The sequence below is a fragment of the Drosophila sulfurigaster genome, chromosome 3, assembly GCF_023558435.1.
Source record: "Drosophila sulfurigaster albostrigata strain 15112-1811.04 chromosome 3, ASM2355843v2, whole genome shotgun sequence".
NCBI classification, from domain to species: Eukaryota; Metazoa; Arthropoda; class Insecta; order Diptera; family Drosophilidae; genus Drosophila; species Drosophila sulfurigaster.
Genome location: NC_084883.1, coordinates 30681375 through 30699068, shown reverse-complemented (window position 1 = coordinate 30699068; position 17694 = coordinate 30681375). Strand labels below are relative to the sequence as shown.

Below are 17694 nucleotides of genomic sequence, written 5' to 3'. Positions count from 1 at the left end.
TTCCCCTTTTTAGGCTCTTTTGGCGCTCTTTGAGCCGCCAGTCAGCTGGCTTTCTAATGAGTTTCGTCGCTCAGCTCTCATTCTGCCCATAGTTATCTATATGATGGGCTCGGGTTTGAGTTTAATGTGCAACTATGCTCGGAAACAGTTATGCACGACAAATTTAACCGGCTCAACGAGCTTTTCGAATTCGATTTAAGAATGTTTATGCATAATGCATATCAGACGCTTCCCAAAGTTTTGAAATTGAAGCTAAAACCTTTAACCTTGGTATAAGACTTTTATAAATATGCCCCGAGAGCGACAAATTCCCGAACAAGTTTCATTTTTATATCTGTGCGAAATTTGACTCATTTTAAGTTGAGTGTTGTTATTTATTATTGTGATAGTAACTTGTCACGCGAAGAAATTTATTGGTTAGCAAAAAAATTCTGAAAATTAACGATGGCATTTCAATTTGAAGCATATGTTCTTTATTTCATATTTTGTACAACTATAAAGTGTGCCAAAATATGAAACCTATTTGACAACAATCAATTGGTTGATGTAATACAAAGCTCTAGTTATATAGTTACCAACTGTTGTAGCAGATTTAAGATTTATTTAAGACTTGAGATCATGAAAACATTAATTTACTGCGCAATACTGTGGCTTGAGAATTTGGCAATAAATGCAACGATTTAATTTATTAAAACGATTTTGAATTAATTATTTAATTTTTTAAATTTAACAGATTAAAGGAATTCTCAACTCTACAATTCGATTTGTTGTTATTTTTATATTTGTTTTAGTTTCATTAATAGTAATGAAAAGTATTCCTATAGAATATTTTATATATGTACGTCAACTGAAGTATGTGGCATCGTTATAATGGATACCAACCGTTTGTATACAATAAAACCTTTAATTATCATCATCTTCTGAGTCGTAGGATAATGCTTTCGTTTGAGTGGATTGTGTAAGAGTTGCCTTTATTCTGAATTTATCCCTTTTACATGCATTAATATTTGCATTACTCATTTGTATTCCACAATTTTCACCAATATGTTATTTTGGATAATTTGGTGTTCAGTGACCAGTTGCTTCAATCGTTACCGCTGGCACAGGCAATTACATGATCCAATCGTGATTAGCTACCAATAAGTCCTGAAAACTTAAGATCGTAGTTTACATTCTGCGAGCCGAATAAATTATCTTTTAGATTTCCACATCTAAATATAATAATATTCCATAAGATAAGCCTTTAATATTTATTTAGTTTTATTATATTTATTTAATTACTTTTTATTATAATTACTTTTTGAATATTTGGAAAGTTTTTTTTTTAAAATATGAGTTTAATTAACAAAAATATTTACAATTTTTTTGTTGTGAAGTTAACATTTTAAACTGCCAGTCTTCATTTGTCTTTGAATTGCAATTTTCGATCATTTATTCTTCTGGAAAAGATTTCTCAAAACACTTCCTTTGGCTATTGGCATGGTCTTCGAACTCTTTATTTAAACTCCCTAGATTAAAACAGACTAATTAGCTTCAGTTTTTTATTTAACTACATGAAAAAAGAGAAAAATTATACTTTTAAAAGAAACTATATTTTCAATCAATTGCAGTTTAATATTTCGAGAGAGATGGGCGAAACTAATCGAATTTTAATAGATTGCAAATTAAGTATAATAGATTTTCAGCACAATGAGTCTTAACTGTTCAACTTATATCAAAGCGATTCGTTCGAAATTAAAATTCATTATTAACAAAGCAATGGACAGAGGAGCGCGTCGATATTTGATGCTCTTGGGAGTGCTTGTTGCCATCCTGGTCTTAAGCGATGGCAAAAAATCAAAATCGCGATTTAGCAATATAAAATGCGAGACTTTCAACAAAACTTTTGCTGAATTTGAGACCTGTAAACTTAAATTGTTGGGCAGAGGCATCATTGGCACGCAAGTACATCTTAAATTGTATATTTTACCCATCGATACTGTGTCGGTAAGTAAAAAACAAAATTGATTCTACCATTAATTATATTTACTCTAATATTCCTGTAGGCCAACTTGAGCATATGGCGTCGTTACAATAGCTTTCAGCCTTTTTTGCATAATTCCACCATCGATTTTTGCAAGTTTGTAAAACAAACCAAGAAGCTTTCTTTTGAGCGACTTGTTCTCGACGCCATTTCTTCGCGCTCCAATCTTAATCACTCTTGTCCCTATACGGTGAGGCTTCTCAATTTTATTATAGTTATTTACATTATTTTTTATTTGTGTCTGCATTTAAAATTTCAGCATGATATCATTGTGGACAATCTGGTGTTTAGCGATACATTCTTGCAGACGCTGCCTTTGCCCCAAGGCGAATACAAGATTCAAATGCTCTTCGGCACCGAAAATATCTGGAGAATCCGCGTGGACATTTTCATATTGCGAGATGAATAAGCCAAATTGGAGCTATCTTTGTGCGATTAAAAATCAATTAAAGTAAACGCACGATCATTAAGCGAATAATTAGATTTTCAGCATGTATTAATCTGATTTTAATGTTTTGGGTCAACATTAATTGATTTGAAATCATTTGTCAAATCAATGAGCCTTAACTTCCAGAATGTTTATTAATGTCGTGTTGCTGGCGAATTTCTAATTCGTTTTATATTTAGGAGTGGATTGAAGGCTATCAAATTACAAGAGTGAATATCTTCTAATTCTTTTATATCTAGACTGTAGAGTAATAATATCACAATAGACAACAGTTTTTTATTTATTAGAAGTAGTCGCCAATTGCTGGAATTCTTTAATGTAAAGGAATATGGAAGAAATACAAATTAATTTGTATCACATTTTGTTGCGTATTTAAGTTAATCACAAGAAAAATATTAAATAATTTTCAAATTTTGTATTTTTGTATTAAATGTAATTTAATATTTTCGGGCGGAGTTCACTTTAATAACAATCAGAACTATAAGGGAGTCTATTACAAATAATAAAAGAATGATTTAACAATAAATAAACATACTTATGAAGAGATTAATAGTCATTGTATTGTCCACGAGCTAAAGTTCCCACGGATAATTAGCATTCCACTTTACGAATGATTGAGGGTTTCATTTCTCTGATAAGATATGACTTGACATTAAATGGTTGAACTAAAAAAAATTCGTGAAATTGAAACTCAGAACAAACCAGTATTTTGATAACAGTTCTCATATCTTTCCGATTTTGTTCTACCACTTTCCGAAGTATGCTTTCGCGTCAGCGTGATATTCCACAATTATCGGTTTAAAGAGCATTGTTTCTACTTATTTTTGATCAGTTCAATTGAAGAGTCGCCTCAGTCAACAGGTCCACAAAATGCCCAACATTGCCGATGGTTTACTGAGTCCCCTGGTTGCCGGTCCGGCACTAATCGGTCTAGCGATTTACCTTATCAGGTAACCTAGACTGCTTTACTATCTATTTCGAAATATATCTTATATATATGTATGCTCATATGTATTGCAGAGACTATATGCAAGGTGGACAGTTTAAAAAGAAAACCGATGAGACGGGCAAGATTGTGATTGTAACTGGTTCGAATACTGGCATTGGCAAGGAGACTGTGTTGGAGCTGGCCCGACGAGGAGCTACAGTGTACATGGCCTGTCGCGATGAGGCCAGAGCGGAAAAGGCACGACAAGAAATTATTAAGGAGACGAAGAATGAAAATGTTTTCTATCGCGAGCTCGACTTGGCTTCGCTTGAGTCGATTCGCGCATTTGCCGAGAAGTAAGTAAAAGTTATGTTTATTGATTTTGATAACCAGTTACACTTAACTAACGAAATTTTATATGCAGCTGTCAATAATTTAAAAATCTAATTAATGCAATTGATATAAACTCAAATGCGTCACAATGTTGCTCATTGTTTAATAATTCAAATCAAATGACGTGCAAAATAATTCTTCTGATTATTAAGTCTTAAGCTTATATTCTAACTTTACTTATTATCAATATCTATTTCAGCTTCAAAAAAGAGCAGAGTAAACTGCACATTTTGATTAACAATGCGGGCATCTTTCGGGGACCACGTCGCCTCACCAAGGATGGCTTCGAGATGCAGATAGGCGTCAATCACTTGGGCCACTTTTTGCTCACCAGTCTGTTGCTTGATCTGCTGAAGGTGAGCAGCACTTTCCACTTCCCTCAAACTCTGCTCTAAGCTTAATTTGATTTACAGAAAGCTGCTCCCAGTCGTATTGTCAATGTGTCCAGCTTGGCGCACACAATGCACAAGCTGAACGTGGATGACTTGAACTGCGAAAAATCTTACGATGAGACACATGCTTATTGTCAAAGCAAGTTGGCTAATGTAATGTTTACGCGAGAGTTGGCCAAACGTTTAGAAGGCACCGGCGTAACCGTGACTGCACTGCATCCTGGTCTGGTGGACACGGAAATCTTCCGCAATTCCGCTATTCTGCAATCCGCCATAGTGCAGTAAGTGTGAAGTGATTTTAAGGTGACATCGATTACATTTCATTGGTTTTGCAGGTTCGTCTTTAAGCCACTTTTGTGGCCTTTCATAAAGACGCCCAAGAGTGGTGCGCAGACTACATTGTATGCAGCCTTAGATCCTTCCTTAGAAGGCATTACTGGCGAGTATTTCAGCGATTGCAGGCCAAAGCCAGTGGCCGATGTGGCTACCGATGAGAAGGCCTCCCGATTTTTGTGGCAGCAGAGCGAGAAGTGGACAGGAGCACCAAAGATACCACAACATTAGTTCGTATGAGTTTATTGCCAATATATAGAATGGATGCAGTTTACGGCCAAGCAATGGCTTGAAATTAATAACATAAATACATTTTTGTTTAGCATTAATAAAGCGGGGATTAATATCGATATACTTAGTTGCCTGTACTCAATGTCCATGCCTAGTTGACAATGTCGCCAGCATGAATGAAGATGCGTGAGTGGAGAGCATGTGTTGTGGGCTCCTTCTTGTCTTGTGTGTTGGTCACAGTGTTCACATATGTGTACTGCATGCAGAAAGCCAGCGTCACCTCGTTGCCTGTTTGCAGCTCTGGCGATGGAGTAAATTGAAGTCTCAAGAGCACTTTGTTGCCCTTGCGCCACACAATAAATTTGGGCTCCTCAATGGGCGCTTGCACATCCTCGTCAAACTCCTTGGAATCATCGCGTTGATTTAATACAAATTCGCTCTCCAGCGGCACAATTGTTGCATTGGCTTTCTCCTTCACTTCACGCTTGACTTCGCGTGTGGAATTCTGACGCGCCAACGTCACACCTGATGACTTCAGTAGTGGCGACGATGTGACCGCCTCCTCTTTGATGCGGCATGCTTGCTGAAAGGCATCCGCATTGATTTGCACCTCCTGGGGCGGAGCATCGAGCACACTTATGGTCATGTCGTACATCGTGGGATTAGTGAACTTCAGCAGTATGGCATTGCTCTGGCCAGGCTGCAATGGTTGCTCACAACGCACCATGACCACCTCGGGCACATGGGCGCTGGCGAAAAGCTGAATGCGATATTTGATCGATGTAGGATGATACTCCGGCTTAATGAGATTGTGCTCGCATTGACGGCAACGCAGCGATCGCTTTATCCACAATGAACGTCGCTGTGGATACAGTTTGCTCACCGCCGTCGGTTGATCCGCAGGCTGGCTGTGCCGTTGAGCTATAGTCGTAATGTTGCGAAGATTGATGGGTTGCGTAAAGATGTCGGCCGGAAGAGCTTCCACATCTGCAGTTGCCTCAGCGGCTGTAATATTTACTGGCTTCGGTTTCGGTAAACTTTTGTCGGTCCAGCCGATCTGGCGTCGTATTAGCGACACCGTGAGACCCGTGCGATCTGTCAGACTTGGAAACTTATGTGGTTTGGGCGCCTTGCGACGCAGAAACTCCTGTTTCTCCTGCTTTTCTTGTAACACCACCGTCTGATAGTATTCCATGAGCGTATTAAATCGCACCTGGTACAAGCACTCGTTGTCTGGCCAGGTTCCCGTGGCCACGCCTTGATCGGGAATGCCAACGTCACGCGTAGTCCAACGGCACGACAGGCATGACAAGTAATACATTTTCTTAGTTGTGGGCATCGCCGAGGGCTTTGGACTGGGTGCGGCTTCCGATGCACCACTTTCACCCTCCTTGGCCTCTTCCGTTTTGCGCACCACGGCCACAGTGGTGGCCCGGGCGGACAGCGTGTGCTGGCAGCATGGGCAATCGAAGCAGTTGGCGCAGCAGTTCTTCTTGTGTCGAGCCTCCGACGATGGTATATTTTCCAAACAATTGGAGCAGAAGTGTGACTCAATTTCGTGGCACACACAGAAGCCACATCGTAACTTTGGGCAGTGGCGGCAGAAGAAGAGTTTATTTATCGGATTTAGTATGCCACATGAACAAGCATATTTCACGGGACTCGGTTGCATAAAACTCATCTTTTACGAAAAAACAAAGTGCACTTTTCTGCAGTCTAGTTTGCGAATATTTCTTCTTCTTTCTGTTAAAAATGACGAAATCGATAGCTGACAGCTGTCTCTATTAGGGTGACCGTAAATTGTTATCTAAGTGTAGGATTTGAAATGCACCGAAACATATCATTGTTCTAAGTGTGAAATTTTATGATTCTTCTAAAATTATAGCGCAGCTTTGCTTGTGGTACAAGTAATTTCGTATTGGCTCATTTTCTTTCCATTCGCTTGCCTTTTTAAACTAATCGATATCGAAATAATCGATGATCATAAGCAAGACATTGTTTTGATTCCCGCTGAGCGCTGATGTTTTTTCACACTTGCGGTCACATTGCTATACAATTTTTGGTATTATTTTTAACAGAGTTTCTACAGTGTTTTGAATTTTTCCGTTAGGTTGGCAGCTTGCTTTTAGTTGTTATTGTGCATTAGTTGTATTTTATATTTTGTTGTGCATTTTTGAATAAAATATTTATTTATTTTTAAAATTTATTTTAAAATAAAATATAAATTTTATAAATATAAATTTTATTTTAAGAGACTAGTTTTCACTTTCTTAATACATATTCGCCTACAACATTACTGGTTACTTAAACTGTTTCTAGGCATTTCTCATATTTGTTTGCTTTGACTATTTAGCCGCCTCAGTTAAGTAGCCAATTAACATATTGCTGTCAAATTCGCGCTAAACATTTACTTAAATAGTGTATTATGCTGCTTTACATGAAAAACCATCTGGAGTAAACATGAAATCATTTCCTGCTTTAGTAAACTAATTCTTAAAAAAGCTGAAACATGTCACGTTAGGCATGAAATCATTTCCTATTTCACAAAAGCCTCGAAAAGTCTAACAGTGTATTTTTAAAGAGTCTTATTTTTTTAATTTATGTAATGTTTTTATTGCTTATAATATTAAAATACAAATAAGGTACTTGTTGGTGTGTCAATCACAATACTTAGACTAGTTAGAATTAAATAAGGTATTAAAACAATTGTATAATATAACAAACATCATCGTCAGTCTGTACTCTCGTCTAACACTTCTTAGACATTTTCGGTGCGCCGAGTGCTTAGCCAAAGAAGTTGGGCACAAAGAGCTTCTTGCGCTTGGTGCGTGTGCTCCTGTAGCGGGCAATTGGTGCGAACCTGTAGCCATCGGACAGGACATCGCCGCTGTAGGCATTGAGACTGCGTTGATTGGAGCTACTGCTACTGCTGGGAACGGGAGCAATATACCCGTTATCCACATAGTAATAGCCTGTGTCAAGCTTATCCAGGTGTTCTGATGTTATTGGCTGGCCGTATGTTAGAGCATAGGTATTTCCACTGCCGCCGCTGTCATAGCTTCTGTGACCGTAGCTGGGGTCGTAGCTGTGCTCGTAACTATCCAGTTCGTATAAAGTGGGCTTGGCACTGCACTCCGACAACTTGCAGATGATAATGGTGAACACCAGGCTTAACCATGTATAAAATTGCTGCAGAAATGAAATATATTGATTAGGTTTGTCGTCGACATAATCCATGAGTTTTAAATACTAAATCGAATTGCTGTTAACATTATCGATTAGCCTACGAATGTAAACGATATCAATATTCCGAATGAACGAAGTATCAATGTCAACTTGATAACAGGATGCAGTTGATGCTTACCGTAAATTCCATTTTAGTAATATTCAAATATCCTTTGGGTGAATGCTTGGTTGAGTGCTTGAGAGCTTTGAGTGTTGAATGTTGACTGCTGGCTGCGCTTGTTCTGTGTGATGAACTTTTAAGAATCGTTCCCCTATATATACGAAAATGTGCGCTGATTCGCACCCCAATGCGAAAAATACGTTTTTGTTTTCATTTTGGCAAATCAGACGCTGACTCCAGCTGTGACGCAATTGTTGAACGCACCTCATATTCAGTCAGGTCTAACTTCGAGTGTCTGGACTACTGCTGCGCATGCCCAGCATCTCGTCATGATTCAGTCTGTGGGCAGGTTCTAATTGCCGTTAAACTCCGCGTGCCGCGTGCTCGTTTCTAGTTTGATTTGGAAAACTTTTAACAATGCGGAAAGATTTCGTCAAAATGGAATTATTTAATTATTGTCTTTGTTTTGAGCCAAATGTAGTATATATAAATTTTTTCCATATTTTATTCCAGACATTCTAAAAATTTGAGATTTATTGTTGGGCGTTCGTGGATTTTTTTTATTCATGTGACGTTTTCATAAGATTTGTACCTGGCGCCCAGCTTGCGGTTAAGACTGATAATTGCATTAAGGGGAATATGTAAGTCTATATATAGTATATAGTCTGTAGAGTTCTAAGCTAAATTTAAGCATATATTTTAGCATGGCGCGGGCAGCTATTAATAGACAACCTGTCTTTATAAAAACCACAATGAATCATTTATAAATATTATCGTAAAAGTTTATAACATTGCACCTAATACAAGTGTATGACGAATTAGACGCAAATATTTGGAAATTTGAATAAAAAGGGGCAAGCAAATGAGTAAGCCACTGTGTGTAACTCTGAGAGCTTTCGTCACTCTTTTGTGTATTTAATAATTTTAATAGATTTCCAGTTAAACGGTTGTTAACATTTTCAGCTTTTTTTTGTATTTTGCTTTCTAATTATTTGTTTGTAAGAGGCTCGAAGCTCTAATTCTCTAGAATAATATTATTACTGCATTGATTAATTTGTAAGTATAAATAAGTCATGTAAAATAAATAATATTGTTCGAAATTTCCCCGTTTTGATTTTGAAATTTATCAGTAATCTAAATCATTTAAATCAACTGTTAGCTATCAGAGATTTCCGAGTGGATATTTCCTGTGAGCTTACATTAAGCTGAATATAGACATCATAAATTGAACATGGTAACAAAATCAAAAGGAATTTTTCTTTATTTATCATTTAAGTAATATGATTAAATACATATATAAATAAATATGAGAGTGCTAATTAAATAAGGCATGGCGGGCATAAAAATAAATACTCGTATTCTCACAAATAACAACAAGAGAGCCAGCATGCTTGTTGTTGATGTGGATGTTGATGCTGTTTTGTAGCAATTTCTTCTCGTAATATTCCATGTGCGAAATTAAATATTTTGGCAGTCACAATTAGGGTGTGAAAATTTGCAAAAAGCGGAAAACAACAACACTCACTATCATATATTATATAAATATTGTCTGAAAATGCATAGTACTCGTATTATAGAAGTTAAGCATATTACGTATACGCACTCAGCGCAACGGAAATTTGAGGACGAAGACAGTTTGCAACTGGTCATCGACATTGTTTGTTCAATCACGTTTCGCCAGCACGTTTTCAGCACTGCAGAGTTGACTGTTCTTCAATTCTTTAGCTGTGTCAAATTTCGAACCTGGTATCTAATTAATTGCAATTGTTTTGGGCTCTTTCTTTGAGCACAGTTCAAGCCCCAGGTCCAGGGGATTAAGAGCTGCGCCCTCTTTTGTTGGCTATACGTGTGAAAGTAAATACGTGTATAATAATAATACTTAAATATCACCATCTATCATTATAGCACTTTTACGTTAAGTCTATTATGGAATATGGAAATTTTTTATGTCTGCCACCTGCGATCCACAATGAAAGCTGTTTTTTATTGACATTGCAACCTCTGCTGTTGTGTGTAGTGCTCACTTCAGAGATAGAGTTTTGTGTTCTGGCCTGACTCAATTCATGCTCTTATATTTCGAATCACAAACATTTGCACGGCGTGCAAAAAATTTCACGTCTAATTGATAATTACAAAACGCTCGAAATTCGCAACGCAAAACTCACACTGATAATGAATAATGCACATAGATACATATGTTGATATACTTGTATAAAAGCCGCTGCTAGAGTACAAACACAACACTATTGGGCACATTGCGCAGGACGCTTATGGAACGTCAATATTTCCCCTTTCATATATATATATGTGGGAATGGGTCTGGCAACGCCAATCTATCCCCTATCGATGATATGAAGAAAGGAGTATCGATGATATGAAGATAGGAGTATCGATTGAGAAGGAGTATCGATTGAGAAGGAAGTCGATACAAGAGACTTGGAAGATGACTTTTGTGACGACGACGAAAAAAGCAAGACGTGCTAACGACGACCGCGACGTATATTTTTAAATAATTAAATTAATAAATAAACTCAATACAATAATAATTAAGGATTAAACTTATGAAATAATAAATAAACATAATCATAAAACCAATCCCACATATATTGGGGGCTCAACCTAAAAAGAAAAGCCTAATGAAGTATTTCACAATGTGGTGTAATGTGTGCAAATTGGTCTATTTCACAATGTTGTGCAAAGTTGCGTAAACGTTTACAAGCGTGTGTCCGACATACATTTACGAATACATAAAAAATCTTGAACATTGAGAAACATTCTGGTGAAATTCGAAAAAATGTCGCGACTTGGTGAATTTGAAGAGGTATGCAAAAATTTGCGAATTGCAAAAAGAAAGAATATTAGTTTGCTGCATAAATTTGTGTTTGAAAGTGAAGGGGATCGTAAAATCGTGAACGCTTACGTGAATTTAAAGGATTTGAATATGATGAAAATAGCCAAGAATACAAGGAGAAAATAAATTTCGTTGCTGCAAATCTAACAGACGGTGATCTTGTTATAATCTGCCATTTGCTTGACATACGTCATAATGTGAACGATTTAGCAAATCACATATTCTCGAATATGCGAAGGGGACAACTGCTTGATGCCGATGATGAACAAGAAGAAGATGACGACGATGATGATTTTGACGCTAACGATGTAGCTGACGAATTAAACGAAGTGCACATAGACGATGTGAACAACGTTAACGACGAAAGTGTGAGTCTGGCAGGTAGTGACGAGAGATATAGAACAGCAGAAATACAGAGTGCTCGTGAAAAAGAAAATAGAAGCAAACCAAATACAGCTAATTCGACAGTAATGGAAAGGAATATTGAGTTCGCTGCCGTAGGCAATGGGAACGTGCCAAGATTCGCTCTTAATTTTCGAGATATCGAGGATTCAATCCGTTTATTCAGTGGCGATGATACATTATCAATCGAAGTGTGGATTAATGATTTTGAAGATATGGCTTCTATAATGCAGTGGGACAGCTTACATAAGTTTATATTTGCAAAACGATCGCTTAGAGGTTTGGCTCGTATGTTTGTATCAAGTGAGCGTGGTATATCAACGTGGCAAGCATTAAAACAAGCACTTCTTAGTGAATTCAAAAAGACAACAAATAGTGCAGAACTTCACACACAGATGAGTGAAAGAAAAATGAAACGAAGTGAAAGTGTCTTAGAGTACTTAATGATAATGAAGGAACTAGCAACGCGCGGAAATATAGATGATGAAGCTATTATGCAATACGTGATAGATGGCATAAGTGATCGAAGTGTTAATAAATCTATATTATATAATGCCCGAGATATCAAAGAGTTCAAAGAAAACTAAAAGCGTACGAAAAAATGAAGGGAAAAGTGAACTATGTGAAAAACGATGATTATTCAAAAAATACAAATAAAAAAGAACAGTGGAGTGACGCAAAGGAAAAATATGACGACAAAGATAATAATAAAAACGCTATAAAATGCTATAATTGTGGCGGCAAGGGACATGTTTCCGAGAATTGCGATCATAAGAGTAAAGGCAAGAGATGCTTTAGTTGCAAAAGCTTTGGTCACATTTCGAAAGATTGTCAAAATAATAATAACAAAGCCGAAAGTGAGAGTAAACCTAATATGCGAAAAATTGTGGACGAAGATTCAGTGATGTACAAACGAGTGAGAGTTCAAGATAAGAATTTCGTAGCCTTCTTTGATTCGGGAAGCAAGTACAATATCATGAATGACGTGTCGTACAAAAGTTTGAACAGTTCAGTCTTAAATAAAGTGAATATTTATTTAACGGGTTTCGGTTCTAAAAATAAAATAAAACCAATCGGATCGTTTAAAGAGAAACTATTTATTGACGGTGAAGAATATGAGACAGAATTTCTGGTGGTTACCGCAGAAATACTTCCCAACGAAATAGTTTTAGGTGAAACTTTTGCTAAAAATGCCGAAATAATTATAAAACCGGATGGTTTAACAGTTCGCAAAGTCAAGAGTGAGTGTAATAACTCCAATAACAATCAAAAACCAAATTATGACTCTACAAATGAAATAGACATGATGATGAAAATAGAAATTGACAGTGCTGAGAGTAATATGATTGATATCGATGAAAAATCTAGTAAAACCTCAATTGACTATGTGAGTAAACTCATCAAAAACTACAAGCCGGAGTGTACAAAGTCGACAAACGTTGAAATGAAAATAGTGGTAAATGATGAGACTCCGATATATTCACGGCCGCGCAGATTTCCTTTCACAGAACGCTGCATAATCGATGATCAAGTAGAGCAGTGGTTGCAAAGTGGTATAGTCGAGCATTCTGACTCACAGTACTGTAGTCCCGTGGTGCTTGTAAAAAAACGTGATGGTACCCCACGGTTATGCATCGATTATAGACGATTAAACAAGGTAATAGTGCGAGATCCATTTCCGTTGCCACTGATTGAGGATCAACTTGACAGATTGCAGGAAGCCAGTTACTTCAGCACTATTGACCTTAAAAATGGCTTCTTTCATGTCGATGTTAACCAAGACAGCCGAAAATATACATCATTTGTAACACACAGCGGTCAGTATCAGTTCCGCAAAGTGCCGTTTGGATTGAGCAATTCACCTGGTGTCTTTCAAAGACATGTAAATGCCATATTTCGAGATTTGACGCGTAAAGGCATTGCTTTACCTTATGTGGACGATATAATTATACCAGCGAAAACTGAAGAAGAAGCTGTGAAAAATCTTTCAATCGTGTTCCAACGTTGCCAAGAATATGGACTAAATATAAATTTCAAAAAATGTAGTTTCCTGAAGACAAAAATACAATTCTTAGGTCATATTATAGAGAACAATAAAATAAAAATATCTGATGAGAAGACATGCGCCGTTACAAAATTCCCAATTCCAGTGAACCAAAAACAACTCCAAAGTTTTTTGGGCCTAGTAGGATATTTTCGAAAGTTTATTCCAATGTTCTCAATCATTGCAAAACCGTTGACCGATTTATTGAAGAAAGATGCCAAATTTTCAATTGACGATAGAGCGCTGAGTGCGATTAACAGTCTGAAATCGCTAATAACAATGAAGCCTGTCTTAAAATATTCGACCCAAAACACGAAACCGAATTGCACACGGACGCATCGATTGATGGATTTGGTGCTGTCTTGCTGCAGAAATCACCTGATGATGGAAGTGTACACCCAGTATACTACATGAGCAAAAACTTCAGATGCTGAACGACGTCTCACGAGCTACGAATTAGAACTTTTGGCAGTGGTAGTAGCATTGAGAAAGTTCCGAGTTTATCTTCTGGGCAAGCACTTTAAGCTCATAAGCGATTGCGATGCATCCATAAAATCGATGAATAAACATAACATAAGCCAGAAAATTGCTCGATGGATCATGGTTCTCCAAGAATTTAGCTACACTCCTGAGCACAGAGCCGGCAACAAAATGCGTCATGCGGATGCTCTTAGCCGTTACCCTACAATGATGATGATTACCGACGATACCGTATATAGCAGACTAAAATCCATCCAAGTGCAGGACGACGAGTTGAAGGCCATTATTGACGTTCTACGAGATAGAAGCTCTCATAATAATTACTTTATGAAAGGCGGACTTCTACACAAACTTATCGACGACAATGAGTTAATTGTGGTTCCTTTGAGTATGCAACGCGAGATTATTAAGTCAGCGCACGAGAGAGGTCATTTCTCCGTAAAAAAAGACAAAAGAAATTATTGGAAAGCAGTATCACATTCCGAAGTTGGAGGAGAAAATACAGCAGCAAATTCGATGTTGCATACCTTGCATTGTGCTTAGTCGTAAAAGTGGCAAGAAGGAGGGAGAGCTGCATCCGATTCCGAAAGAAGAAGAACCACTGCAAACCTTCCACATCGACTTTCTTGGGCCTCTGGAATCTACGCATAAGCAATACAAGCATATCCTAGCTATTATTGACGGATTCACGAAGTTCTGTTGGCTTTACCCGACAAAGACGACGTCAGCGCAAGAAGTCACAATGAGGCTGCAGACGCAGAGCTTAATGTTTGGAAATCCCAATCCAAATCATCACCGACAGAGGTTCCGCATTCACATCAGACGAGTTCAAAAGTTATTGCGAATTGGAGAACATAGCTCATCATTTAATAACGACTGGTTTACCAAGGGCCAACGGACAAGTTGAACGATTAAATTCTATTATCATTTCAGTGCTATCTAAGATGTCGATCGACGACCCTACCAAATGGTATAAACACGTGGGCAAGGTGCAACAAACCATCAATTCGACGTATTGTAGAAGTACCCAAGCTACGCCGTTTGAGTTGCTTTTTGGCATCAAGATGCATACTAAAGACGACCTCATTTTAAAGCAGATCATTGCCGACGAGATGATTCAGATGTTTAACAACAACAGAGACGAGCTCCGAATGCAGGCCAAACAGCAGATAGCGAATATTCAAGATGAGAATAAGCGCTCATACAATCTTCGACGAAAGCCAGCTACAACTTACAAAGTCAACGACCTTGTAGCTATAAAACGCACTCAACTAGGAGGTGGGCTTAAATTAAAAGCTAAATATTTTGGCCCCTACCGTGTGACAAAATCAAAACCGAATGATACCTATGATGTAACCAAAGATGCGGTGTTCTATGAGGGACCGAGACAAACTACCACATGTGCGGAATTCATGAAACCATGGGTTCCAGATGGCGACTGCAACGACGACGCATTCGAGGCGAATGCATGAGAGGATGGCCGAGTTGTGGGAATGGGTCTGGCAACGCCAATCTATCCCCTATCGATGATATGAAGAAAGGAGTATCGATGATATGAAGATAGGAGTATCGATTGAGAAGGAGTATCGATTGAGAAGGAAGTCGATACAAGAGACTTGGAAGATGACTTTTGTGACGACGACGAAAAAAGCAAGACGTGCTAACGACGACCGCGACGTATATTTTTAAATAATTAAATTAATAAATAAACTCAATACAATAATAATTAAGGATTAAACTTATGAAATAATAAATAAACATAATCATAAAACCAATCCCACATATATGTAGCTCAACAGTTTTGTTTCCTTATTTACAACACTTTACGCAACTTGTTTTGCTTTGGAGCTACTTGGCGTATACGTGATTTATAGCATGCTTTTTATACTCAGTATTCCGTATTATGTCTTTCGATTCTTGTTCTAGTTAGTGCTAACTTCGTTGTAGAAGTCGGACTCAATATCAATAACGATATAACGCGATATTTATTAATAATGTTACGATTTTGTCGCGATATTATAATACAAGTTTTACCATTCAGCTAATAATTAAAATTATAACTTAAATAAAGAACCCACTTTTTATTAAAAAAATGGCTTTAAAGGAAAAGCAAATTAAACCAGTGCCAGTGCAGCTGCAATTTGCTCTTCAGAATTAATCTTTTAATGGCGTCCAGCAGTTGCACGGTCATAGCGATTAACTGCAGCACTGACGTTACGTTAACATTAAGGTGAAGGAGAATACGCATAGCGGTAGTTCACCCATCTCCTAGAAAGGAATTGATCATTGAATTGGGTTTGGACAAAAACTATTGGCCAGCGAATATTACTTACAAAATCAAACAAAAATCTGGGCACGATTTTATTGCTGAGCTTACTCTGTTGATTATTCAAATAATTTCAATTGGGCATGACGGTGTTCGACTGGAAGCGAATCCTCTCCTTGATCTTTACACCAGTCATGGGTTCAAGGAAGATGAAAGCTTCATGCTCTTCAGCTTTGGGATTAAGGTCCTCGAAATGGTCCGACCAATCATACTTGCTGCCATAGAAGTGCGGTGCCGAGAAGGCAGTTTGAACTTTTTCAAACCAAGGCACTAGACAAGAAATGGTTGAATGAACACTAGCTGCATTTTATCTTGAACACAATTAGATACATCAAACATGTCCTTGGGCAACGGTTCACTTAACAGTTCTGAAAACATTTCGTTTCCTTGGGCGGCATAAGCTCATAACGATAGCCATGGAGGCCATGGTGTATCTCCTCGCTCTGATATTGAAGTGGGATAACGCTACATAATTCGTAGGATATTATATTCAGGAAGGTGAACTGCGTGATGAAGGGTGGAAAGAGTAAATTGTCAAATGCTCTTCCCACATTGATGGGACAACTGTCACGGAAAGTTACCCGATCATTTTGTTTGATTGAACTCACTCCGTTGAGAGTCAGTATGCGGAAAAAATTCTTCATTCCATGCTTCTCGCCAATGTTGACGGTTTCTCTATTCTTATTTTCCTGAGGGATACAAGAGAGACAGTACTTGTTGATTTTAAGAACTGCAAAACTGCTGTAAGGAGTGAATTAATTTGTCTCATTAAGGCTCTTTAAATTTTCACTTCGAATAAAAATATTAAAGATTTCATGTTTTTATCGTGTGCTAATTTCACTCACATTGTTGAGAGAATAAGACATGCTGGTTAAAAAAATCATTGACACTGCTGAGGAGAAAGAGAGTAATGTTTGGGAACACCGGAAAGCATTAAGTGAAATCTATTGAAAATAAATTTCCCTGGGTCGCGAAGAAATTGATTGTTGGCCTGCACAATTGTCTCGCCGAGAATTTCCAGAGAAACGCTTTTGTAGGGCACAAAATTGATTTTCCTTGCCATACGTCACACTGTCCTTGATGCGATTGAGTATTTCGTTGTAGCCAGTGATTTCGTATGTTATGGGACCGATCTGCTGTAGATGTATTTTCTTATCGCGGCCAATGAGATACTTTTCTGCATTTGTCACATTGAAAATGTAAATCTTGATTTTGCCAAATGGTGAATGAGAATCCTCGAAATTTGTGTTCGCTTTTATCCATTCATGCAGATAACTACAGCGACAAGAGATCACAAACAAACAAATGTTTAGTGCACAGAAAGACAGCAGCGAGGCAATCTTTAACCGGAAGCTATATTCGACCATGATTCCTGTTCAGTCAGATCACTTCTAAAAGAGCTGCGAGAATCAATTCCAGTTTGAGTTCGTTCAACTACTTACCGAGCTTTAAGTCATTTCCTGTTTTAAATAAATTTGGGTTTTACTAGAGTGATTT

General features: G+C 37.6%; 5 protein-coding genes and 1 long non-coding RNA gene across 7 annotated transcripts; 3 read left to right on the top strand and 3 right to left on the bottom strand.

The window, feature by feature from the left end:
- Positions 1–1758: 1758 nt before the first annotated feature.
- On the top strand, positions 1759–2432 carry LOC133840008 (uncharacterized). The gene is made up of 3 exons (XM_062271661.1): positions 1759–1986; positions 2046–2213; positions 2283–2432. Exons 1-3 carry the CDS (start codon positions 1759–1761, stop codon positions 2430–2432), a joined length of 546 nt encoding a protein of 181 aa, XP_062127645.1.
- Positions 2433–3297: 865 nt separating this feature from the next.
- LOC133843140 (retinol dehydrogenase 12-like) lies at positions 3298–4867 on the top strand. Its single transcript, XM_062276565.1, has 5 exons — positions 3298–3421; positions 3492–3755; positions 3992–4148; positions 4206–4465; positions 4520–4867. Exons 1-5 carry the CDS (start codon positions 3342–3344, stop codon positions 4746–4748), a joined length of 990 nt encoding a protein of 329 aa, XP_062132549.1. The 5' UTR covers positions 3298–3341; the 3' UTR covers positions 4749–4867.
- LOC133843134 (dynactin subunit 4) lies at positions 4745–6510 on the bottom strand. The gene has a single exon (XM_062276555.1). It carries the CDS (start codon positions 6427–6429, stop codon positions 4900–4902), a length of 1530 nt encoding a protein of 509 aa, XP_062132539.1. The 5' UTR covers positions 6430–6510; the 3' UTR covers positions 4745–4899.
- Positions 6511–6918: 408 nt separating this feature from the next.
- Positions 6919–8258, bottom strand: LOC133845304 (uncharacterized). Its single transcript, XM_062279733.1, has 2 exons — positions 8113–8258; positions 6919–7937 (listed from the first exon to the last, which is right to left on the bottom strand). The coding sequence occupies exons 1-2, from the start codon at positions 8122–8124 to the stop codon at positions 7533–7535; spliced, it is 417 nt and encodes a 138-aa protein (XP_062135717.1). The 5' UTR covers positions 8125–8258; the 3' UTR covers positions 6919–7532.
- On the top strand, positions 7968–8989 carry LOC133845305 (uncharacterized). Of its 2 annotated transcripts, none has more exons than XR_009894733.1 (3): positions 7968–8113; positions 8608–8735; positions 8798–8989. It is a non-coding gene; the product is annotated as an uncharacterized LOC133845305 (long non-coding RNA). The 2 variants fall into 2 exon arrangements; XR_009894734.1 differs by lacking the exon at positions 7968–8113 and adding an exon at positions 8182–8261.
- Positions 8990–16547: 7558 nt separating this feature from the next.
- On the bottom strand, positions 16548–17564 carry LOC133840007 (uncharacterized). The gene is made up of 3 exons (XM_062271660.1): positions 17545–17564; positions 17263–17472; positions 16548–16953 (listed from the first exon to the last, which is right to left on the bottom strand). Exons 1-3 carry the CDS (start codon positions 17562–17564, stop codon positions 16557–16559), a joined length of 627 nt encoding a protein of 208 aa, XP_062127644.1. The 3' UTR covers positions 16548–16556.
- Between the last annotated feature and the right edge of the window lie 130 nt (positions 17565–17694).

Coding starts and splice junctions, on each gene's coding strand:
- LOC133840008 (XM_062271661.1), top strand. CDS start 1,759: ATGGACAGAGGAGCGCGTCGATATTTGATGCTCTTGGGAGTGCTTGTT. Junction 1,987..2,045: donor TACCCATCGATACTGTGTCG/GTAAGTAAAAAA, acceptor ATATTCCTGTAG/GCCAACTTGAGCATATGGCG. Junction 2,214..2,282: donor ATCACTCTTGTCCCTATACG/GTGAGGCTTCTC, acceptor TTAAAATTTCAG/CATGATATCATTGTGGACAA.
- LOC133843140 (XM_062276565.1), top strand. CDS start 3,342: ATGCCCAACATTGCCGATGGTTTACTGAGTCCCCTGGTTGCCGGTCCG. Junction 4,149..4,205: donor TGTTGCTTGATCTGCTGAAG/GTGAGCAGCACT, acceptor TTTGATTTACAG/AAAGCTGCTCCCAGTCGTAT. Junction 4,466..4,519: donor CTGCAATCCGCCATAGTGCA/GTAAGTGTGAAG, acceptor TTGGTTTTGCAG/GTTCGTCTTTAAGCCACTTT.
- LOC133843134 (XM_062276555.1), bottom strand. CDS start 6,429: ATGAGTTTTATGCAACCGAGTCCCGTGAAATATGCTTGTTCATGTGGC.
- LOC133840007 (XM_062271660.1), bottom strand. CDS start 17,564: ATGGTCGAATATAGCTTCCG. Junction 17,473..17,544: donor ATGGTCGAATATAGCTTCCG/GTTAAAGATTGC, acceptor TTGTCGCTGTAG/TTATCTGCATGAATGGATAA. Junction 16,954..17,262: donor CGCATCAAGGACAGTGTGAC/GTATGGCAAGGA, acceptor TGAGACAAATTA/ATTCACTCCTTACAGCAGTT.